A 25,396-nucleotide genomic window follows, 5' to 3' on the forward strand; every position below is an offset into this window, starting at 1 on the left:
GGTTCTCACAATTGTGTAAAATATGGACTCTTGTGAAGAAAAAAAAAATATTTTCAAACTCCAGAGAATACAGTTTTTCACACAATACTGAGTAAACATTGACTTACAAAGCAAACTTTCATTCTATGAAATTCAGTTTCAGCTGGGCACGGTGGCCTATGCCTGTAATCCCAGCACTTTGCGAGGTCAAGGTGGGTGGATCACGAGGTCAGGAGATTGAGATCATCCTGGACAACATGGTGAAACCCCATCTCTACTAAAAATACAAAAATTAGCTGGGCATGGTGGTGCGCACTTGCAGTCCTGGCTACTCGAGAGGCTGAGGCAGGAGAATCGCTTGAACCTGGGAGATGGAGGTTGCAGTGAGCCAAGAATGCGCCACTGCACTCCAGCCTGGTGACAGAGTGAGACCCTGTCTCAAAAACAAACAAACAAACAAAGGAAAGAAAGTGAAAAGAAAAAATATGCTGAAATATTACTTTGATCATTATATTAATAAAACTAAAAAATTCTTATAGAATACCTTGTCCCCTAAAAGTCTGTCTTCTCTCAGTGAACCTCAAACACCAGTTTAAGAAATAGCTGTTCTAGCATATCCCAGCTGTACCGTAGGGTCTGGAAAAGCATTTAAATAATTATTTTCCTTCTAAAGCCAGGTGGTAAAACTATAAATAAATAATCTATGCAACTACTTACTTTCTTTCTTTCTACTCTTTTGCTCTCACTTCCTCTACATAAATGTATCATAAAATGGTTTAAATATGCAGTCAAATTTTTATAACAATCCGTAAAATTGCAGTAAATATATTTTGTGTAATATCATATACAGCACACAGAAAAAAATGACATGGTCCTATCAAGTTATGACAATTTTACTAAGTCTGGGATATTGTAATGCACTTATAGTTAAATTGACAGAATTAAAAAATCTGGTTTTTATTTTTATTTTTTTAGTTTTCTTATCAAGGATTTCTTTAATGCACTTTTTTTTTTTTAAGTAGGCCCACTCATTAACACTTTTGTCTTTCAATACTCATTCTAATCTTTAAGATTATATCTGAAATTACTCGGTTGATCTCATACATCCTTCCTTTTTTTTTTTTTTTTTGAGACGGAGTCTTGCTCTGTCGCCCCGGCTGAAGTGCAGTGGCCGGATCTCAGCTCACTGCAAGCTCCGCCTCCCGGGTTCACGCCATTCTCCTGCCTCAGCCTCCCGAGTAGCTGGGACTACAGACGCCCGCCACCTCGCCCGGCTAGTTTTTTATATTTTTAGTAGAGACGGGGTTTCACCGTGTTAGCCAGGATGGTCTCGATCTCCTGACCTCGTGATCCGCCCGTCTCAGCCTCCCAAAGTGCTGGGATTACAGGCTTGAGCCACCGTGCCCGGCTCATACATCCTTCTTATGACCTTTTGGTAATGGGTCATTTGAACCATGATAACTTAATGGAAAAAACAAAACTGAACATCATGAATAAACTATAAATCTTTTAGTATCATCTGGTAGTGTTGGGGACAATTTTACATTTATAAACTATCAAGCATCTTCCCACAGGAGGTTCAATAAATAAACAAAATTATTTCTGTGTGGGTCACAGATATTAAAATCAATGAATGAAGAAAATTTACATTTAACCAGAAACACAACAGGAAAAATAAAATTAGAGTTAAAGGAAAATATAAATAGCTTTCCACATTTTACATTCATATCCATTCCTCACTCCCTGCAGCTTAAAAATTTTATATTATCTTGGCTACTCACTTTTCCTTCCTGCAGTTTATAAACAAGTTTTAGAGTAAAGGATAAAGATAAGAGAAAATAAACAAGCATAAGTTCAGTCCCTATTCACTCGGTTTCTTAAGAGCTCAAGTTAGCTGATACTGTAAATTTACATTAAAATAAAGCTGATTGGGTTGCAAATCCTCTAGACCTTGGTTAGCTACCTAACATCCCCTTGTCTGCTGGGAAGGTGAGGTTTGCTTTTCAAAGTGTGGCAAAGACTTTGGAATGAGGACACGAAAAAGTTAAAGATACAAAAAGAAAATAAAAATGATCAAATCTCAATAGACCATTTCTCTGTGAAATCAGCCGAATGAAAACTAAAGTCAATTTGGGAATTCTACCACTATCTGACCAATTTTAATAATGCTGACTGTTGGTCATGATCATTTGAGTTCCCAAAGCTAGACTGACTTTTTATCAAGCCAAGGTCCACCAAATCGTCATTGCCTGATAGACTGGGTCAAGGGTATTAAGCAGGACGAAATTTGGCTATGAGGTTTTCAAGATTTACAATTTGCTGTCTGAAATACTATACAAGTTACAATTACTGCCAGAGTGTGCTGTGCAATGTCAAGTGAAGATAATTAGATGTCTATCTGCATAATTAGTGTACTCTTCCTGAAATTCTCACTTTAACAAATCATTATTTTATTCAGGTAAGTGTGAAAAGTTTTTTTTTTTTTCTTGTCACCATGGTAAATCATGTAAAATGTTTGGATTAGTACATAAGCCAGTGGAGAGAAAAATGTTAATATTAGTAGAACTTTGTGTTCAAATTTTTATTAACCTGAGAATTATTAAAAGTAAAATCTGCCAGACACAGTGGCTATAATCTCAACAATAGAGAAGGCTGAGGCAGGAGGATCACTCGAGGCAAGGAGTTCAAGACCAGCCTGAGCAACATAGCAAGACCCTGCTTCTACAAAAACAAAATTACCTGGACAGGGTGGTGGCACCCATCTATAGTCATAGCTACTTGGCAGAGAGGCTGAGATGGGAGGATCCGTTGAGCACAGAAGTTCCAGGTGATGGTGAATTACAATTGAACAACTGCAGCCAGCCTGGAGATGGAATAAAGCCCTGTCTCTAAAAATTAATTAATTAAAATAAATTTAAAAATAAGTAAAAATAAATAAAAGTAAAATCAACCTTCATAAATGGCTTATCTAACTACAGTTTACATTATAGATATGAGACTTTTGAGATAAATCTTATAGTAAATGTGAAGTATTGTGGTGAACAGGTCATTGTGCTAAAGTCAAACTTCTAAGTTATGAGGTGAAATTCTTCCAAAGAATCAGAGACGGTAAAATAATCAAATCTATGCCTTGGAAGCAGTGCTGGGAAGCTTGTTAGCCACGTTTTTTCCCCTCTCTTATGTGAAAATTTAAAGTCTACTTCATAGTGATCTCATTTTATGTACTGTTCCATCAAAATATGTACTCATGTTTAGTTCTCACCACTAGAAAAGCAGAAAGCCAAAATGAATGGACATATCATTTCTTCACACCCCATTCCAACTTGAAGTAGATTTTATCACCATACTACACCCTAATTCCTTCTTTAGAGAAGAAAGGCAGCCAGTCAAACTCAATTTACAAAGATATCTTTGATTCAAGAAAGTATACGTCATCTAATATAAATAAAATATATTAAATTTTCACATAAGAAAGGAGAAAAAACCCCGTAGAGAAGCCACAGGCAAAGATTCTTAGAATGTTTTTTTGCACTGGTAGATTTTAGCATTGCTGTTGTGAGATGGGACAGGAATTCCAAGCAATCTGTTAGAAGATACAGAAAGTATTTTCTTTCTCTTTTAAGTCTCTGAGTTGGAAAAAAGGCCATGACTGAGAGATTGAAGAAGAGAAGGTGCTTACTCGAATACATGTCAATTTAATAAATAAAGAAGATAACTATAATAGGAATGTAATTTTATAACAAATAGTAAGTGGAATGATTAAAAATAGATAATAAAATATAGAAAAAATGTAAAAAGTCTAGAAAGTCCATTACAGAAAAAATAAGTAATCAAAGTAAAAATTGTATTTTTTCCTTTGTTTACTCTATGATTTCACATGATTTTTTAAAGTCTATAACTTTTTTGTATTTGTTATTAATTTAGATTAAAAATGTGTATTTCCTAAACAAAGACACATTTTGACTTAGGATTACTTTTGTCTGTCTTAAAAGTGAAATTTCTGTAGATGCCTCTGAAAATAAATCAATCTTCATATTAATGATAGTAAGTTCCTTTTTCTGCCATACACTTTAAGATAATAAGCTAGTTAGGTAAATGTCTCAGGAATTATTTTGATGAAACTTAAGGATCCGAGTTCTATTTCATTATGAGGCAAAGTAATGTGACAGTTACGCATAATCCCCCCTAAATCAACAATTGCTGCCACATTGGCTTCCTTGCTGTGCCTTAATTTATAAGGAATCAAACCATCTTAAATCAAACTGGTACATGCATCCATTCACTTTTCGTCCAATCAAAATTGAATTACCTGTCAACAGAGAAGTACACTTACAAGTGTGAAACCATTTGACCATGTTATATTTTAATTTGCAGAGACAAAAATGACAAGCAATTTATTTACATAAAACTGTACAAAAGCAAATTAAATTATGTAAAATATTTCATAAATAGTTGGACGAGTGTTTAATACATTTCGCCATGTTAAGCATAGTTGCGTGCATAGTGACTCATAATAAACGATGATAAATTGTTCTCTGCTTCACTATCAACATCCAAGTAGCAGAACAATAGGCAATGATTAACATTACAAACAGATCGTACCACACTGAATGCAAGTGCTTTAAATGTAGGAAAAGTCTGAAAGTAAACCCTAGGTAGCTGAACAAATGATGCCTTCCTCCAGATGTTATCATTATATCTTCACCTAGGTCCCAACTAACAAGCTTTACTATATTCATGATCATCCTCACTTTTTTTTTTTTTTTGCTTAAGGACACATTTTCTTATTTATCACTGATAGCACATACCTAAGATTATTTAGGTCTTTAGATTTCTCATGACTATTTTTGGATGGCTGTTTGATTCTTGACAATTTCTTCTGGTCTGTGTGTTTTATTCTGTTTTCCTACAAGACAGCTTCCTAGGGTAGGGTTTTAGTCAGACATCCTCAGTACCATCTTAGTTCCTCTTCCCATAAAAATAATGCCTCCCTTGTTTTCTGAAACTCAGGCAGCAGGCCAGTCAGAAACCATACAGAAATGATATCTGGAGATTCAGAAAGAGCAGTAGATTTTAGACTGAAGCTACAGACATTTTAATACACATAAATTTATATAGTTACTCATTAATTTATAAATGTGTCCTAATGTATAATGCATGCAAAATTCACTTGAGAGTCTTGTGTACAGAAAACAAATATGGTTTATATCCTGTACAACCAAAATGAAACTGTAGCTAAAAGAAACACAACAAAAAAGAAATAAAGAATAAAATTCTAAATCAATATTTTACCTTGCAAAATGGACTGATTTCACTCCTGATAGTATCTCTGTGTTACACTTACAATAAATGCTTTCAACTTCTAGTCAGATTTAAGCAGCCCATATTACTGCCTTAATTTTGCTTTATGACATAACAATATTTAAGACTGGTCCATTATCTGAGTTTGTCAGAAGGCAAATTTTTAATATATTATTCATTATTTTCAGAAAATAAACATGGACAAATATACAGGATCAAAAAAGTTGGGAATAGCCCATTTCCCCTCATTGTCCAAACCCAACAACCGTTTTTTTACCATAACAACAGGTATAAAAGGCACAGTTGCTTATTTTGCATTCACTCATTTATTTATTTTTTTTGTTTCTTTTTATTGATTTTTTTTTTTCAAAAGCACTCTATATATGGAGTGGCACCAGATTTAACCTATTCAAAATAAAAGTCATACAAACACAAAATATATTTCTGTGTCATGCCAGCTCATTATATAATAAACATGTTATGATAGCTAATTCTACTAGAATTACTGTGAATACTTACAGTACACTGAATTTTATTCTTTCACACCCATTTTAGTTCTAAAGAGAGGTTCACGAGTTAAATGACAATGGCATGGCTATCTTGAATGGGGTGCAAACATCATTGGAAATGTGGATCCAATTAATCCGAAGGTCCGGTGTGACCCGTATTAGTTTTATAGACAAGAGAAGGGTTTAAGATAGAGTGAAATGAGCTATCAGTGGTTTCAATGTCTCATGAAAGAAAGAAATGCATTAAAAAAAAAGTTTGTCAAACATCTGTGTTATGCAATTGAGTATTTTCTTTGTAACGTGCAAGAAAAAATATGTATACATTTCATAAGTATCTTTAGAAGTATTTTGTCTTAATAGGTACTTACAGATTATACAAGGCAGAACTGCTTTAATGCAGTTTCCTAACAAAGTACTAGAATTGCATCTTTCCATAGTGTAAATAATAATCAAACATAAACATGTTCAATTACTGATATTTTAGTCCAATGTTTTTTGTTTCAATTACATATCTTTTTGCATCCTACCTATTATACATAAACTAACATCAAAATGAAAACTCCATTTAAGAAAGAGCACGAGGAAGTGACCCCCAAAGAGTACCCCATCAAACAGAGAAGTGGTTTTCAAAGTATTTTGAGGACCTATAGTGAATTATCAACCTATATTCCAGGCTGTGTCACTTTATAGTCTAAGAAATTCTGCAAAGCATGAAACTACCCAAAGCTAAATTGTTTCTACAGTTTGCTAGAGAGCCATCAAGGCTATGCCTTAACCAGCTTACAAACATCCAGTGATGAGAGTTTGTTCTCCTCACACCTGTTATTCCCTATTCTGTCCATGGATTGTCACTTTTGTCTGGATGTCCCAGCTCAATATTCAGCCATATTAGGTTATCCTCTATAGAGCCAGTAGCTCAAAATCTGCATATTCTGTTTCTTCTTATTGCACTGGAAAAACTCTGCTTTTACCTTTGAGATATACATCCTGTGAAAAATGTCATTGCCTAAAACTCCTTTCTTTCATGTTCAGTCTAGATTTGTTTAAAACATATATTAAATAATGTTCAAATCACATTAGTGATAAAGTCAACTAGGGTGTCACCTTGTTTCAATGTTGTTAGTCTCAAAATATTTCTATACTGCACACAATTCAAAATTAATGCACTTGTGGTGCATGAAAGTGTGCACTGAACAAGTTAAAAAAATGCAATTGTAATTTAAAATGTGGATAAAAAGAGCAGTAAGTATAGCCTGGATTCTAAAATGATCATCGTGGACTTAACTAACAAGACTATATGGCAATGCATCTTTCTTAACCTATCCATGACCCATAAATACTATTTTAAAACATGGAATCTTCCCTGATAATATTACCTGAAGCTAAACTTGAACCTCAACCAATTGCCTATTATAATACCAAAAATATATCTCACTAGTTTTCATTTTCTGAGCTTTCAAATAAAATCCATTTTAAAAGAAGGAACATTTTACTGGGCACTATAAAATGAACTAGTGTTTGATTGTTTCTGTGCATACATGGGTTCAGTTGCTTTTGTTGCTTAATGGTTTTCCACGTCAAGACCAAATCAACTTTATGATTTCCCTGATCTGCCATATGATCTTTGGCCTCCGGATGATACAATTGTTCAAGTTAGTTAATAATAGTGGTCTTGTTCTGAAAAAATATATATAATTTTTTAAGTCATAATTAGTGAAATTGATACATGTAATCAAGACTGCATGTATACTGAGAATATTTGGTGAAGGTATGGAATTGAAGTTGATGCTCTTAACCTGAAAATAACAACATATGCCAATTTAGGACTGCAATCACCCACTGAGTATTGTTTTGCTCTTAGTCTTTGTTGGAATATTAGATCTTCCCAAAATGCTTTTTAATATAGTCCCTCTTTCTAAGGACTGTACCTTTAGAGGGACTCTATCACTTTCAGAGGATTGCCTTTGATGGTGATAAACCATATTCTGATGGTATGTCTGAAATACATTTTATCTGTCCTGCTTATTTTTGACCAGCCGGATGACACTCGAACAAAATCAAAGTGACTAAAATCATGCTTCAGCTTAGGGATAATGAGAGTGTGTTTTGTTCTGCTAATCAGGCTTCGTACAGTTACTGTGGAAGAAACTTGCAACTATCCCCCCTTTTTTTTCTTTTCTTCTTTTTTTTTTTTTTTTTTTGGAGAAGGTTGGGGAAGAGAAAGTGAGTGTTGGGAATCAGTGAAGGGGTTAGACATGCAAGTAACAAGGATGGTTTCTACATTGTACAGTAGAATCAGGCTAACAGTATCACTAAAGGCCTGATCTGGAGGCAGAAGTGGCAGGCAAAGCTTTGTCTCTTTGGTAGCCCCCTCTTTGTGATTAAACGTTTTGCTTTGTAAGGTTTTTTTGCCCCTTATTCTCCTTTTCATACATGTAAAGAACTTTGCTGTTGCTCCTTTATAGCCTACAGGTAAACTTCTCTTCTAGTAAGAGTATTGACAGGAGATGGCTTATATTCCCCTGTTTTTGTAAGGGGAATATCCTCAGGGTTGGCTTCCTCATTTTTGCTGAAACTAGCTGCACTGAAGGTCTCATAGGATGAGGTCAACTTTTTGTTCAGGAGGTTTCTGTTGCGGTCACCCATGATGGCGGCATCCCCATTGGCCAACTTTTCCTGGCTTCCTCGTTCATCAACAGGCATGAAAGTGGAGAGTTTAGGCTGGCTCTTCTTCCTCTCTGGAGAAGTGCGGACTGGCATCCAGCAGGAGTCTGAGTGGCCATACTCATCACACTCACGAGTGCACTTCCCAGTCAGGGCTACATCTGGAAGAGGCCTTGAGTCTGAAATCCAAGGAGAATAAGCCATTAGGATTTGACACTCCTCAACAGGCTCCCCTGATCTATATGAAATTGGAGGAAATATATAAATATATTCCTTACCATCTTATTTCTCATTTCCCAACACCCTCTAGCTCATCATTCCACAGGACAGTTTTTAATCTCATGTGCATGAAAGATAAGGTTTTGCAAAGACATCCCACATTATAGAATAGGAAAGTAGACAAAATGATACATTTAAGTGTGTAGATGAAACAGATATATGTGTGTTTGTTACAGGACAGGGACATGAGGATATTCTCAATTAGAAGCTCTAAATACACAGGTAAATTTGTGTGGGTGTTAATATTTTCCACATCCATAAGAAAAATTATTAAATCGAAATAGACAATTTTCTGGATTTATAAATTATCCCAGAAGTGGTGTGCTTTTGCCAATTGAATTTCTTCCTGCTTATACATTATTCATAGAATGCAAATATGCAAAACCTTATATTTAAAATACATTCTAAGACATGGGATGACTCATAAGTAGAACCAAATTGACAGCACATTATGTGGTAAAAAGTAAAAAGCAAGGAACCAGTAGTTATAGGTATAAGCATACTAGCAATATCATACACCTGCCCACCCTAGCCCATATCCCCTCACCTCCCCCCACCACACCATGCCAAATGACCTAATATGTGCTGATGTGTTCACATCAAAATGCATGGGCCATATTATCTGAATGTAATGTACTGGGTGAATATAGGCAAGTTATTAAACTTTGGATGAACTAGCATGTACTCCTAATTAATGGTACTATCCAATGGAATGGGAAATGACTTTTACTTCTAAAAGGCTAAATTATGTCCAAAGAATTCTTAGGAAACAAGATTAAAGATGACAGTTAATAATTACCTGTATGTATAATTGAAAGCATGTGTCTGTCTTTGGAGAATGGTTATGTATTTTCTAAATATTAAAAATGTTTTTACAGACTTTGTTTGAGAAAGAGAGAATGGGAGAGAGAAAAACCTGCACTACTTCAATAGGTTCTGAGACAGTAACCTGGAGGGTTTTATTTAAAATGTTTTATTGTTTTTCATTGCCAAACAAAAGAACATAATATGACTGCATTCCAGTTATTGTCACATGGTATCATTTTATTATAAAGCTTAGGACTTTGTAACCAGTGGAATCAGTGAGATGTGCATATGCACAATCCATAGATTCATTTAAAATAGAAGAGGAAGTTATTTAAATTATTCCCAAGATATGTACACTTTCTGCTTTTGCTTCCACACACCATCCCCTGTAGTTTAACATTTGTATAGGATATTTTAGACATTTTACTCGGCTAAATCTCCTAAATGAAGGCTCTCCACTAATGTTTGTCATTTTTTCCTTCAATGATGGGTAACTGAACTATTGACATTTGTCGGCCCATCGATTATTGAAACAGTGTCCTGGGATCTTTATGCCCTTGACTAAGCGTTCACACGGAAATTCTAGTGTCCTACACAGGAAATCTAGAACTATCTGACCGTTTCCTGTAGGTAAAATGTAAGGTTAATTATTTACTCCAGTTGCCCATGCTGCCATTTGACTTCTAAGTGAGCAGATTCTCTTAATTTTTTCATCAAAATAACAAAGTACTTTCCCACTTTTTTTTTTTTTACCCTAAAGTGTCTGTTTCTCAAATAAGTATTTCAGATGCATTGTAAAAATCGAATTATTGACAAATTTTATTAATACTTTTGGTAATCTAGTTGGTTTAAATGAATAAACTGCAAGTTCTTTGAGAATATTTCCTATCTTGGGATACTTTTTTTTTTTTTTTTTAACCTGACCTAAATGCTTTGAACAGGGGGAAAAAAAAGGATAGAAATGCAAAGTGTAAAATGAGGTCTGCTTTTTACTCAAAATATTTCCCTTTTCTCCCACTGCTTCAACAAATTCAAATTGTTCCTCTTTTCTTATGATAGTGAATAGCTTAGGACTTAAAGACTGACAAATTTGACCTCTGAAAATAGCAAGGGCATGGGAAAATAATCAGGAATTTAGCTTCTGAAACAGAAAAAAAAAATATGAATGTGATTGTCATTCCCTGCAGAAATGACCCAGAATTATCTCCAATCATCTCTCCACATTTATGTCTCACACAATATGTCAGTTCACTTACACAATGACTTGTACAGGTGGGTGCTTTTCAGGGATTAATTTGTGTTTTGAGTTTGAAATTCCTTGCACTTGTTTTCCTCTTGTTTGAGATGCATTTATAAACAGCTTGTAATTCTATATTCTTGCTCAAATGAGTCTTCTTACTTTTTAACTTGTGTACCTAAACTACCTACAGCTCACAAGAGATTATACTCATTTATTAAATAGATTGACTGAATCTCCAATCAGTTATAAGTGCGATGCTCTTCAGTTCTTTCCTTCAGTCTTTACTTCATAGTCCGGAGTATTTTATGCCAAAATTGATTTCCTCTATTGCTTTTAACGAAAGGCAGCTTGTCTTCTCTGCCATCATATGCATGCAAGCTGCCACATCTCTATCCAAGAAGCATGATTTTTAATAAGGATCTCCTGTCATTTCCAAAGTAAAACACTTGATTGGGGACCACAGTGGAAGTTGACAAGCCTAATTGGCTAAGACATGTTGCAGTGTTTATCATCAAATTTAGAAAAATAATCAAGAAGGGCTACAAGAGATTCATCACAAGTAATCAAAACTTCCAATTTGGTTGACTAAAGTGAATCTTCAAAAGAAATACCAATGATTAACAAATGCAATCTGTATTACAAAGCAACCTTATTAAAGAAGGGCATGAGTAGAAAAGTATTTTTCTTTGTTTACATATCTTCTTATTTTAATTATGCATGCATATATTATGAATTTTCTCAACACAAAATTTCTGCAGGATCTTAGAGAATCATCAAATGCAATTCTTTCTTCTTTCCATAAAAGGCATACTTTTAAACTGTCCTATTTTTTTGTGGCATTATAAAGGAAAACCTTTCACAATTAGTAACTCTTCTTAGTCTTTCACCGAAGGATTTGCTTTCTAACATCTAAGAATATTCTTTTATGCCTTAGTACTGTTCTTTTAAATTTTGATCTCAGTGAAGATGGAAGACACCTGATCACAAATCTTAACTGGCATTGAGTAAATCAGTACAAATCAACAGTAGGAGAAGAAAATAATATTCTCTGTAAGCATTTTCCACAATAAAGCCAGTTCTTTAGAGATTTTGTTTGTTTGTTTCTGTATTTCTCAATGCCCCCCCACCCCATCAATCATATCAAACCTTGAGAAGACTGGAAGTAAAAAAATGGTATCCATCAAATCCTGTTCTTGCTTAACATTCCTTGCAAAGGTTTCCATTTTAATCAAGTTATGCTATTTCCCAGAATCATTGCATCTTATTAGAAAGTTAAGATCCTTTCCTAGACATAAGGTTAATGTCCCTCTTGAAAACAGACAGTTTTTTTCTTTTCTTTTCTTTCTTTCTTTTTTTTTTTTTTTGAGACAGGATCTTACTCTGTTGCCCAGACTGGAGTGCAGTGGCGCAATCTTGCCTCACCTCAACCTCTGCCTCTCAGGCTCAAGCGATTCTCCTGCCTCAGCCTCCTGAGTAGTTGCAGTTACAGGTGTGCACCACTACCACCTGGCTAACTTCTGTATTGTTTCAAAATACAACAGGGTTTCACCATGTTGGCCAGGCCGGTCTTGAACTTCTGACATCAAATGATCCACCCACCTCAGCCTCCCAAAGTGCTGGGAGAAAGTAGACAGTTTTTAAGACATCATACTAGCAAACAATGTTAGAACAATTCATAACACATGAAGTACTTCCCACATGAAGTTTATCTCTTTAATTTAGCACCTCAATCATATAGCAAGGAGGATGGAACAGCGAAGGGGTCCAAGCTAAGAGAAAGCTGAAGCCAAAGAATAAGTGTTTTGACTTTCAACTTACTGTTTTCCCACCACAACACATTGCTTCTTCTTAAAATATAACAGCTGAGTTATTTAGAGGTCAATTACTGCTACTCATAATCATCAAAACAATCTACAGTCTGCAGAGAAACAGAAAAAAATCTGAGTAGCACAGGACATAGATGCCACAGAGTCACAAATTCTAATAGTTAGTGAAAAGAATGACACAACCTCCCTAAAACTACACATTTCGGAAAGTGGGGAAAATTATATGTTTTCCTAAGAAGTCAGATTATCTCTCAGAAACAGACTATTTTTGTTTTTACTAGGCAGGATAGACGGTAGGTGGGCAGATGCTGCTAGATGCCATTACAATGACCTCAACAAGAAGTGACAGATAGATAATAGATAGAATCATTAGAAATAACAAGGAAAGCCCGGGTTTAGAGAGGAATTTCATGTTTCCAGAAGCTGCCTTACACAATTCAGAACCCATTAGAGGCATCATTTGTTATAGGAGAGCACACTAGACTCATTAAGACTTGAAGACAGTTCTGCACCAGGAAGGATTTTAAGTACGCTGAGTTTTGCATCCTGTCAGAATCCCAGACCCTCACTCTACTCCAGGTCCTTGGCTTGGGGCTGGAGATACATGGATCTTTGTATTGACTGAGAGAAAGTATGAAAATGTTATATTTAGCTTTAAAATATTTCCAATGAGTTTTCTTAAAGATCAGATATGTAAAACTGTATGTATCATTTATTTGTTTAATTCACACATTATTTGATTTGCTAACCGCATGGGATAAATGGATTGTTATGTCGAGGTATGGACTTCCCAGATGTCCAAACCATTTCTCCAATTTGTTCATTAACATCAAGCTCTAGCATATGACTAACATTACTTGACAAAATCTGCAAAAAAATACATATTTTCTTCTTTTTATTTATTTTGTTTTATTTTATTTTTTGAGGAGGGTCTCGCTTTGTCACCCAGGCTGGAGTGTAGTGGCACGATCTTGGCTCATTGCAACCTCTGCCTCCTGGGTTCAAGTGATTCTCGTGCCTCAGCCTCCTGAGTAGCTGGCACTACAGGTGTGCACCACCAAACCTGGCTATTTTTTGTATTTTTAGTAGAGATGAGGTTTGGTCAGAACTCCTAATTTGGCTGGTCTCAAACTCCTGATCTCAAGTGATCTGCCCTCCTCAACCTGCGAAACTGCTGAGATTATAGGCGTGAGCCACTGTGCCTGGCCTGGTATTTCCCTCCTTTAGAGCCAAATTAACAAAACAACACAAAACAAAACCACGTTTAGGAACCTTTTCCTTTTTTCCTTTTTAAAGTGTTTGGTTTTCTTTCCATGTTTCTTGACTTTCCTCTACACAAAGACATTTTTTCTAGAAGCACACTTAAATTCTAGTGAAATTTGCTTGACTTATGAAAGGTTTTACAAAGGGTAGACAAGAAAAATAAAAGATCAGTGGAAAATGTTTCACAACAGATGTTTTAACATTCCCTTCACTATCATTAGTCCAAATGAAAGTATCTCTTTACTCAAATAATTAAATAAGTGCTTTACTTTAAAACAGCTGTTAGAAAACGGTTTACTTTCATTTTATATGATAGGGCTGAGAAAAAAATAAATAAATGTTGGTTAACCAACATTTTTTTGGATAATTATTATCATAGTTAATAAAGATTGGAGGTGAGGAGACAAGATCCAAAAGATGTCCAAGTGAGTTGGACTTGGCTTTTTCGTATAAATAACTAAAATATCCCTGCCTTTTGCCTGTTTGGGGAATTTAGGAAGACGAGACAGGCAAACACAGCACAGTTCACAGTCAGGGCGGGAATCACTGACTCAGACCAGCAGTTTGTGATCCTCTAAATGTAGGAACACTTTCTGGAAGAGGAGAAATTTATAGTTATGTAAGTAAGTGTCACTCTGGCCACAAAAAGATCATTAAGATCCCCAAAGACTGTTTTAACTTATTACAGAATCACTTTATTTAACCAAATTAGAAGAGTATAGGAAGACCAGCTAATCAATCAGTCCTTGCTGTAGCATCATCCGTACCATTCCTGGGCCCTTCCTGCAAAGACTAATGAACTTTTAAAAAGAGCAGGAGATTTAGAGTCCCAATACTGCTCAATGTGATTCCAGGCTCAACTACTTAGAAGCTGTGTGACTTCTGACATAATTTTTCTGAGCTTCAAGTTCCTTATATGTGAGATAATAATACCCACTCCCCCATTCATTGTGAGATAAAAGAGTTAATATCTATACAGTTCGTTATACGGTCCTGGCTGCCGTGTAGGTGTTCAGTAAATAGTAGTTCATAGCCAGTGGAGAGATTTAAGGAGGTAGAGATTTTTCCCTCTCTGAAGTATTCCAGGAATAAAAAGGATATTGTTTAAGAGAATAGGCTCATAGCCTGTGATCTAGATTCACATTCTAACTTTGTCACTTCACAGCTGTATGAACGTGGACAAGTTCCTTGATTCTAGTTTCCTCATCTGTGTAATAAATGTTTAAGAATGCATTAATTTCTTAGAATTACTGTGAAAATTGAATATGTTAATATATGTAGAGTACCTATAATAATTCTTGACACACAGTAAGCCCTCAATAAATATTACCTGCTTCAGGTGCACAATCCCTAATCCAAATTCAGTCTTCAAAAAATCTTAGGAAATCAAAAGTAGTTTTTTTTCCCCCTTCATAAGTTTACAACAAACTTGATATGAATTAATGCAAGGCTATTTTCATCTTTTTTGTCTCACATAATGTGAATATTCGTATGTTTTACTATAGAAATAATGTGTTTAATTAAAAGCGTGGCCTTAGACTCTTTTAGATTTTTAAAATAATATATGACACATGCACAACATGTAACATCTTATAACATATGAAGGATTCCACATTTTGAGATGTATCTGGCCCCAAGGGTTTCAGATAATTTATTATGCAATATATACCAATTGTCAAGCAAATGGGTACCTATTTTCAGTTACTTTTCTAGTAGTGCTAATGGATTTATGCTGATAGAGTCTGTGACACACAGAGCTACTATCTATCTAGAGAAATATGCTGGCCACTGGATCCTGGTTACTCTACATTAGGCATCCTCCTAATACTTTTCTATTAGGAGTTTGCCAAATAAGATTTATTCAGTATGTGCCATGGTTGCTCAAAATTCAAGGGCAAATGATATATTATTTGGAGTTATCTTTACAGCCTCACGATCAATCTCACAATTAATCATTTCACTTGAAACTTGCCCCTAAGATATTAGATTGCCAGCATGCTATCTTGCTTTGCTTGCATGGGCAGTACAAGGAACAGCTCCATTAAAAGATGGGTCAAAATTAGCAATAAATGATTTTAAGAATAAAAAATTAAAAATCAGGACAAGACAACCTAAACACAGGGTAAATACCTAAAATGCATCATACATCAAAAATAAAAAAAAAATAAGCCATTCAGCATGAGCTATGAAGATTTTATGATGTAAAGACATGAACTTCTTCCAATCTCCCTACACATAACCACTTTGGAATGTGACATTACTACTCTTACTGTCGATTCTGCACCCCTTGAAGCTGGACTACTGTTGACAACCAGAATGTGGCAGAAGTGATACTGTTCTACTTTCAGCCCAGCTATTAAGAGGTCACAATTTTGCACTCACCTTTGGAAATCTGGGATTACCATCCTGAGAGAAAGCATGGTCTAGCCTCTTTGCAGATGGAACCCCACTTGAGAGAGAGACCCAGCTGACCCAGCAAAGTCTAGCCTAGTTAGTTTGCCAGGTGAATGCAGCCATATGAGTGAGCCAGGTAGAACATGAGAAACCACGTAATCAATCCACAGAAGTGTGAGAAGTAATCAATCTTTGTTGTTTGAAGCCACAAAGTTATGTTTGTGTGTTTATTTGTTTCGAGGAAATAGTTCATTGACAAAGCAATAGGCCACTGAAAAAATTATCATAGATATACTATGCTATTTGCAATAAATTCACTGTTCCAAACAATAGCCCGGGATCTATCAATAACACATTCTACTTCTTTTATGGTTGTTTGTTTTTTATTTTTTGAGATGGAGTCTAGCTCTGTCACCAGGCTGGAGTGCAGTGGCACAATCTCGGCTCACTGCAACCTCCGCCTCCCAGGTTCTAGCAGTTCTCCCGCTTCAGCCTCCTGAGTAGTTGGGATTACAGGGACGTACCGCCATGTCCAGCTAATTTCTGTGTTTTTAGTAGAGACGGGGTTTCATCATGTTGGCCAGGATGGTCTAGATCTCCTGACCTCGTGATCCCCCCACCTCGGCCTTCCAAAGTGCTGGGATTACAGGCATGAGTCACTGTGCCTGGCCCATTCTACTTCTTTTGTATCTCCTTATCATGGATAATAGACTGACCAATGTCACTGCAAGTACAACGCTTAGAACAGAACATTTTCAGAGATATAAGCACATTTAATTAAGAAGTTCAAGTAGAGGGCTACTATCTAAACCTTTAGAAATTCTGGTCCTTTAATGACAGGATTTCACTGCATTATACCTAGGAGTGCTCTAGTCCAAGCTGACATGCCAGGACAATATTAAAATGTTTAAACATGTTTGAAAGCATCAGCAACTTTTCTCCGTACCTTAGGCTAAACTCAAACAGCAATTGAATGTATCTCAAGAAGCATTTACTGCCTTTAGGCTCAGACCACTGTCATTCTGAATGCGGCATTATTATATAGAGTGGAGATTCTGCGCGTCACATCTCAAGCAGTCTTGCTGAATCAACTCAAACATGAATCTGCTCGTTGGCACATGAAAACTGCACTACAGCAGAAAAATGTGTGAGGACTGCTTGGGAGCGATCAATTTATGCACATCAGAGATGTGGCTTTACTTTGGTTCTTCTCTTTACCCATGCCGAGTTAGAGACAGCAGAGGTTCTCGTGTGAAGGAGCAGGGTGGAAAGAGAGGAAACAAGTGCTGCGAACGAGAGGATTCTCTGACATAGATAAACAGAATTTATAAAACAGACAGGGGCATATATTCCACAATAACCGACAGATTATCCCACTAAGAATAGACCCAACTCTTGGTCATTCATGCTTATTTTTTCACTGAAATAATCGTAGCTTTCATAATTTTCCTTCTAGTCTCTTGACTTTTCTTATATTCAAAATTACTTGCTCGGGAATTATACACTTTAATAAATTAATTTAATATTTTAATTTAATAATTAAAAGTACTGTCTCCCCACATAAATGCAAATATGTACCCGCAAAATGTTGCATGCAGTTTCTGTGGGGTTCAAGATACCTGAATTAGAGTCTCAGAATAGTTCCAACATCCAGGTGAATGAGAAAAAGACAGTGTATTTGTACACCTAGACTTTTTCTTCCTCATTGAGTTAGAATCAAAGTTAAAAATGTTTAAAAATTCAACACCTATCCTCGAAAAGTATAAATTACATGTGGTAAATAAACTGCCATTCAGTGACACAAAGATTTAAAGCAAATTATATAAAACACATATTTAGAAGAAAAGAGTCCTGATTATGTTTTATATATATATATATATATAATTATTATTATTATTATTTTTTTGAGACGGAGCCTCGCTCTGTCGCCCAGGCTGGAGTGCAGTGGCCGGATCTCAGCTCACTGCAAGCTCCACCTCCTGGGTTTACGCCATTCTTCTGCCTCAGCCTCCCGAGTAGCTGGGACTACAGGTGCCTGCCACCTTGCCCCAGCTAGTTTTGTATTTTTTTTAGTAGAGACAGGGTTTCACAGTGTTAGCCAGGATGGTCTCGATCTCCTGACCTCGTGATTCACCCTTCTCAGCCTCCCAAATTGCTGGGATTACAGGCTTGAGCCAACGCGCCCAGCCTTATGTTAATATTTTAAGTTAGTTCTTCGGAGGCCCAAATCCAAAAACTCTAACAATTTTCAAGATTCTGTTTAAAGAGAAAATTGATTCTTGCCAGTGGATTTAACTGATTGCTGATCACCAACCTGAAAAACCTTGTCTTCTTTATTAAAATCCATGTTCAACATTTGCTTCAAACAAGTGTCTTGAACTGCCAGCAACTGAATATTTATGCTTATTTATTATAAGTAGGAAAATCAGTTCTTGTTATCATAAAAGTCCAAAAAAGAACAATAATGATGCAAATGGGTGCTCTTTATAAGTTAACAGAATTTGTTAGCTACTTTACAATGATTTTACTAGAAAGTCTATTGATGTGGTACTAAAACAGTTGTAAATATCAATTTAGAGCCACTTCATTTTAATGGTCTCAAATTGTCAAAGTTTTACATCATAACTAGGTAATTATCATATGGCAATGTGATCTTTTTACTCATTCATTCCATAACTGGATTATAAACTAAATGTTTATTGATGATAAAGTTGTAGAATGTATATTCTATGATAAGTATTAATATTGCCTTCAGGAATGGATGTTTACTTTAAAAATAGTACATAAAGTCTCTATTAACTGTGAGAATATCACCTTTGGGTTGTAATGTTGAAGGAAGTGCTCATTTTATCTTTGCAATCCTCCATGACATATACTTTTATACAAATAAAAAGATGGGGGAAAAGTGAGAACCGAAAAAAATGTAATAGATATTTTCTTAAGCTCTCTTTTCTTCACGATAAAGCATTTCTAAAAGTAAATGAGAAGAAATAGCCTCTGCAATAAGTAGTTCTTATTAAAATACTTAATGAGTACAAATATGTTAAATTGAATTAATTCAGTAGTAGGGGATGTCTTAAGGAAGAAAGTATCACCACAGTAGACATCATGTGATATGAGGTATTTCTATGTGTTAATTTCTATTTATTATTTTATGTGAAAATCTAAAATGAACCACCTTAAAGCTCAAATCATATTTGAAGTAGAATTGAAAGGTGATTACTTTTGGCACAGGGGCAAATCATAGCAGTTTAGATTTACTGAAGTAATCCTAATTTTTTTAATGTAACAAATATGATGACACCCATGCATTTTTCTTTGCTGTAGTGATCCTGAGAAACTCTACAGTTATTCTAATAACATGGCTATTTTCAAATAATATTCAAGTACAATATATTCAAATCAGATTCTCAAACTCTTTGCTTGGGATTGCCTATTGAAACATTTCAGAAATCACACAGAAAAGCTTATTGGATTGGAACTACTTTTTAAATAATAAGCTGTGTTGTAATAGAATTTCATTAGTGATTGTGATTTTAGAGAAAGACAAAAATTTCAACCTCTGAGGAAGGTTTCCAGCAAACATCGAGTTCCGAAATACTGTTTAGAGATGAGGCTCTGAGAGCTTTTGGTAGGAGCTGAAAAACCATTCATGGGAAGAGTTTTAAACATTTGAAATGCTGGCTCCTTACTCTGATCAATCAGCTGATCAGTTGAAAGTAAAATTGACAATCACAATTAGGAGCAAAAGAGTATTGAAGAGCTTAGGAGTGCACAGCAGGTAAATAAAAAGAAAAGGAAGAAAATGATCTCTGGTGACCAGAAAACAAAACTCAATGATCAGATAAAAAGGGGAAGAAACCAATGAAGCAACGCTGGATCAGTTTACTGCATTGATTTTCCCTGCTCATTGAAATGTTTTCCTTTTCTTACTCCCTATTACTTTGGAGAGTGGCAAAATCTGTTAAAAGTCCCTGGGAGCTTGGGAGACTTCTTAAACCTCCCTGGGAGCCTGGGAGGCTTGGAGAAGCAAGCTCTGGAGATCCCCCTCATGCCTACATTATGCCTTCTCGGGCTGTATGGATTCAGAGGCAGTCTCAGTGCTCCCTGTGATGGGGCAGGAGCCGCTCTGCACATTCACTCTTACAACCTCTCTTGGTAGGCAGAATAATGTTTCCCTCCAAAAATGTATGCGTCCTAATCTGTGGAACTGTGCGTATGTTAGGTAACATGCAAAAGGGGAATGAAGATTTCAGGTGACATTGCTATATGAAACTTTCATTTTCCTTTGCCATGGTTGCTAATAAACTAACCTTAACACAGGAAGATTATACTGGATTACCCGACTGAGCCATTTTGTAATCACAGAGGTTCTTAGAAGTGGAAGTGGGAGGCAGAAGAAAAGTCCATGTAAGAATAAAGTGATGTGAGAAAGACTGCACTCGTCATTGCCAGCTTTGAAGATGGAAGAGGAATGTAGGCATGCTCCAGAAACTGGAAGAGGCAAGGAAGCCGATTCTCCCCTTGAGCCTCTAGAAAGGGAATGCAGCCTTGCTGAGATTTTGATTTTCGCTCTGGCAGATTGACGTCAGACTTCTGACCTACAGAATTTTTAGAAAATAAATTTTCATTGTCTTAAAACTTAAGACATTGTCCAAGTTTGTAGTTATTGTTTACAGTTACCATGGGAACCTTAAAAACACTGGTTCTCTGGTTACAGTAGGGTTAGCACAGACTTGCTGCATTTGGTCCTTTCCACCCATATTTCATCCATTAAAGGATATGGAGTGGAAAAACTGATTTTTATTTCCCGTTGAGTCATGTGTACTTAATTTTTTAGAATACACTAAAGAATTCTCATTTGGCATTTTTGAAAATTCTACTTCACTCTAGTATCCAATTGTCCATGCTATTTGTATATGATCAATCAACACAGCTCAAATTCCTTTTGTTCAGTAAAGTACAAACAGCTCGCCTTTCTGGGTGATCATATTTTCCTCTCTCTACCCCTTAGTGATAGCTGCCTCTGGCCTTATCATCAAAGGAATCACTTTAAGTCATTCCAAATTTGGGTAATGTAATTCTCAAGAGGAGAAGAGAATTTGACGTAACATCTAAGAAATAGTATCAGGTACCAGGGCACAACTCTAATGAATACTTTATAGAATTTATGGTACTTTTGTGACTTCTTGATGTTTATTATTTGTTCATCACTTATTTTTTGTTGTTATTTTCTTTAACCTGTTTCCCCCCTAGTGATTAGCAGAAAACTGTACCTAATTAAAAAAAAATATGGCCTGATATGGTAGCTCATGCCTATAATCCCAGCACTTTGGGAGGCCGAGGCAGGTGGATCACCCGAGGTCAGGAGTTTGAGACCAGCCTGGCCAACATAGTGAAACCCCGTCTCTACTAAAAATACAAAATTTATCTGGGCATGGTGGCACCTGTAATCTCAGCTACTCAGGAAGCTGAGGCAGGAGAATCACCTGAACCCGGGAGATGGAGGTTGCAGTGAGCCTAGACTGCACCATTACACTCCAATCCAGCCTGGGAGACAGAGCCAGCCTCCTTCTCAAAAAAAAAAAAATAATAATAATAAAATAAAATAATAATAAATTAATTAATTAATTTAAAAAATTCACGATTATTTTAGAAATTTTAAGTAGAGTAGCAAGTCTGTCCCTAGTTTAAAACTCTCCTCCATAAACTTCAGTACAAATCAGAAACCCCTTATTTTAGCACAGAAGAGCCTTCTGGATCTGAACTCTTACCTCTTCCCATTCTCACATGTTCCCATTTGCCACTTCCACAGACCTAAGGTAGGTATCATTTCTGGAAAGCCTCATGCTGTTCAGTGTATTCATGATATTAATGTGTTTCTTCTGCTATTCCTTGACTTGTTATCTATCTCTCATGAGTCCTTCAAAACAGAGTTCCAGGCATCTCATTCAAGATTTTTTCTGGATAGCGTGTGGAATTTTGATTCCTCATTGCCTCTTTGATCTTCATCCTATGCCTAACCCTTCTTAGCACTTAATGTCTGGCACTGAAGTCTGCTACCTGTTCATATGACCTTTTCTGTAAAGTATTACTCTCTATGGGCAGGTAAGGATTAGCTGTTCAAGCACATACTCTGAATTCTAGGACCATTCCAGTACCATGCTCACTAAGGGCCTGTTGAAAGGTTGAATCAAGGATATAGCAGGGAGACAGATTACCCGTCATCCCTGATGACTATGTCTACCTTCACAATGGCCACAGGTAGAATTATTAGCAAGACATCTGTTAATCCTAAATGCAATGCCACTGGCCAAGCTGAGAAAGCAATGTAGCTTTTGCTTTGTTGTTTGGTATTAGATGATCTGAATGAACTTCACCACTCACTCTCCTCATCCCCTTTTAGGACCTGTCTTATAACCTCTTTAGTTAAGATTTTCTTTCTAACAGAACAATACAGTCGATTGGGATAATCCATAGATGTGTTTTGTAACACAAAGTACAGTCCTCAAACCCAGGCTAGGGAGCAGGGTGCTGTCAGTAGAGTCAGTAGAGGCTGCTAAGAAAACGTCCAGTGGGAAAATTCTGTACTTAGTGGTCACAAGGATATACACATAAACTAATTTGTTAAACTTCTTTGCTTATGGATAATAGCTATTTTATAGTTATTTTAGAGTCATCACGACTTCTAGTTGGCAGTTATACATGTCTTTTAAGAATAAACTTGGGAGATAAAATTTATTATTGTCTCATGTATAGCTCATTCCATAGATGAAAATTTTCAGAAGACAGAGGAAATGTTTCTGATAGAGGAGATGAACAGCAGAAGGCTCTCTTCTCCCATCCTTGTAACTGAGGGCATTGCAATAGGAACTACTGTAGGCAATGTGCCAACCTAATACAGTTTGACAAATTTTATTTGCCTCGTGGTTGTAACCTGAATACATTTAAAATGGGTATAATCATGACAGCTTAGATCAGTGCTTTTCAACCGAGCACCATGACCCATGAGATGGTGACCGAATCCATTTAAGGAGCTCTAACCAGCTTCACACGAAGTTCAGGTTGCTTAAAGAATATTTTGTTTTAGACTTTTACATGTGTGTCCGTGTATGTGTGTGTGTATATGCACACACACATATATGTATATATGTATATGTGCATGCATATATATACACACACACATATATATGTATATATGTATATGTGCATACATATATATGTGTATATATACACACACACACACATACACGGACACACATATATATGCACACACATATAGGTACTTGATCACTATGAAAAACGAATTCTTATTTTGAGTCACACCAAAAAAGCTTGAAAGCCACTATAATTTAAACCATATTATATGGAAATTTGTGTATTTTGGCTATTTCTGTGTAAACTGTATATTATCCTATGACATTTACTATAGCATAATATAATTTTAATATGCACACAATGTCATCTGAATTTTAAATTTTACTTTTAGCTGTCATTTCAAATTACTTCAGAGACTAAAGTTTTATTCTTATTAAAAATAATTCAGATAAGTCAAAGAATAATAGTTACATCCTCAATAACCACTTCAGGAAATCTACTGTAAATATAGTTTCTTACCTTGAGCTATTCTGAATTTACACTTAATTCCCTAGATTTCAATTTTCTAGAATTAGGTGTAATTGTGATGAGCCTCCTCATAATTCACTTAAATCCTCTGGTAGACTTTCATTTATTTCAATCAACAAAATGGCAACAGACCCTTTAAAAAAGGAGGATTTAATGTGACTTCTTAAAGTCATATAGACATTAAGATGTAGGACACATTTAAGCTGTCTAATTGTACTGCTGGTCTAATGCCTAAGTATTAATCTGTCACAATGTCAAATTACATACATTTAGGCTTTTTCTTTAGTTAAACGTGTCTGCGCTTAACAAACTCATAGTGTAAAAAAATCAGGAGTGCAATTAGAATGTCATCTTTCCTGTAGATGACTTAAGAAAAGCATGAATCAGAGCCTAACAGCCAACATAATTTCATAGATAATCATGGCAAAATTATGGTAGTGCAACAATTTGAAGGGAGTACAGTGAGTGAGACTAGCAGACAGTGATGATCAACTATTCATCTCCACCATCTGCCACACATGCTCTTTATTTGTTTTTGTTTTTGCCAATATTTTCGGGTTTGACTTGGCCAGCAGTGGGTATCACATAGGAAAGGAGGTTTCATGGTGCAAACAGATTTTCCCGTGTGAGCAATGAATTCACTTCACTGGTTATTCTGCAGTTCTTAGGAAAAGAAGACTGGCTGCAGGGAATTAATTTCTGCAGGTCTTTGTATATTGGCCAGTGTCTTATACAATTCAAATAAATCAATTCTATCAGAAACAAATAGATAAAACTACAGGTATTGTTAGCAATAGAAATCATCACTAAAGAGAGTTTTCCTTTAAATGACACAATTAAAATTTATGTGAACTGTATTAACCATTTGGTGGTACTTTGTGAATACTACAGTGAATCATCAGATGGAAAAAAACTGGCAATCTCTGCTTTCTAACTTGTCATCTTTCCCTGTTCTGCAAATAAGCCAAGGACTAGTGGAATTGAGATTTGCTATGGCAGGACATAAAATCTCAGGGGAAATTCCAAGATGAAGAGGAAATAAGAAGAAATGGACTTAACAGCACAAAACCGGCATGAAGGTTCCAGGCTTAAGGAAGATGGGTCCCACTATTGTAGTAGTATAACCTCCAATACTATATTTATTCATACATTCAATAAATTGGCTGGGTGAGGTGGCTCAGGTCTTTATTCCCAGCACCTTGAGGGGCTGAGGTGAACAGACCACTTGAGGCCAGGAGTTCAAGACTTGCCTGGCCAACATGGCAAAACCCCCTCTCTACTAAAAAAAAAAAAAAAAAATTGCTGGGTATAATGGGTATAATGGTGCACACCTGCAATCCTAGCTACACAGGAGGCTGAGGCATGAGAATCTCTTGAAAGCAGGAGGCAGAGGCATGGGAATCTCTTCAACCCAGGAGGCAGTTTGCAGTGAGCCAAGATCACGCCACTACACTTCAGCCTCCAGCCTGGATGACAGAGATTCTGTATCAAAAAAAAAAAAAAAAAAA

The 25,396-nt window shown here is 36.0% G+C and overlaps 1 protein-coding gene across 1 annotated transcript in view; it reads right to left on the minus strand.

Moving 5' to 3' along the window:
• Nucleotides 1–4,321: 4,321 nt before the first annotated feature.
• The window catches only part of PCDH7 (protocadherin 7), a 431,401-nt gene continuing 410,326 nt past the window's right edge, over nucleotides 4,322–25,396 (minus strand). The window contains exon 3 of the mRNA XM_011949144.1: nucleotides 4,322–8,632. Within this exon, the coding sequence (XP_011804534.1) occupies nucleotides 8,256–8,632 (377 nt within the window). The 3' untranslated portion in view covers nucleotides 4,322–8,255. The remainder of the gene's footprint in view (nucleotides 8,633–25,396) is intronic.

This window comes from Colobus angolensis, unplaced genomic scaffold (assembly GCF_000951035.1).
Source record: "Colobus angolensis palliatus isolate OR3802 unplaced genomic scaffold, Cang.pa_1.0 Scaffold29, whole genome shotgun sequence".
Lineage (NCBI taxonomy): Eukaryota > Metazoa > Chordata > Mammalia > Primates > Cercopithecidae > Colobus > Colobus angolensis.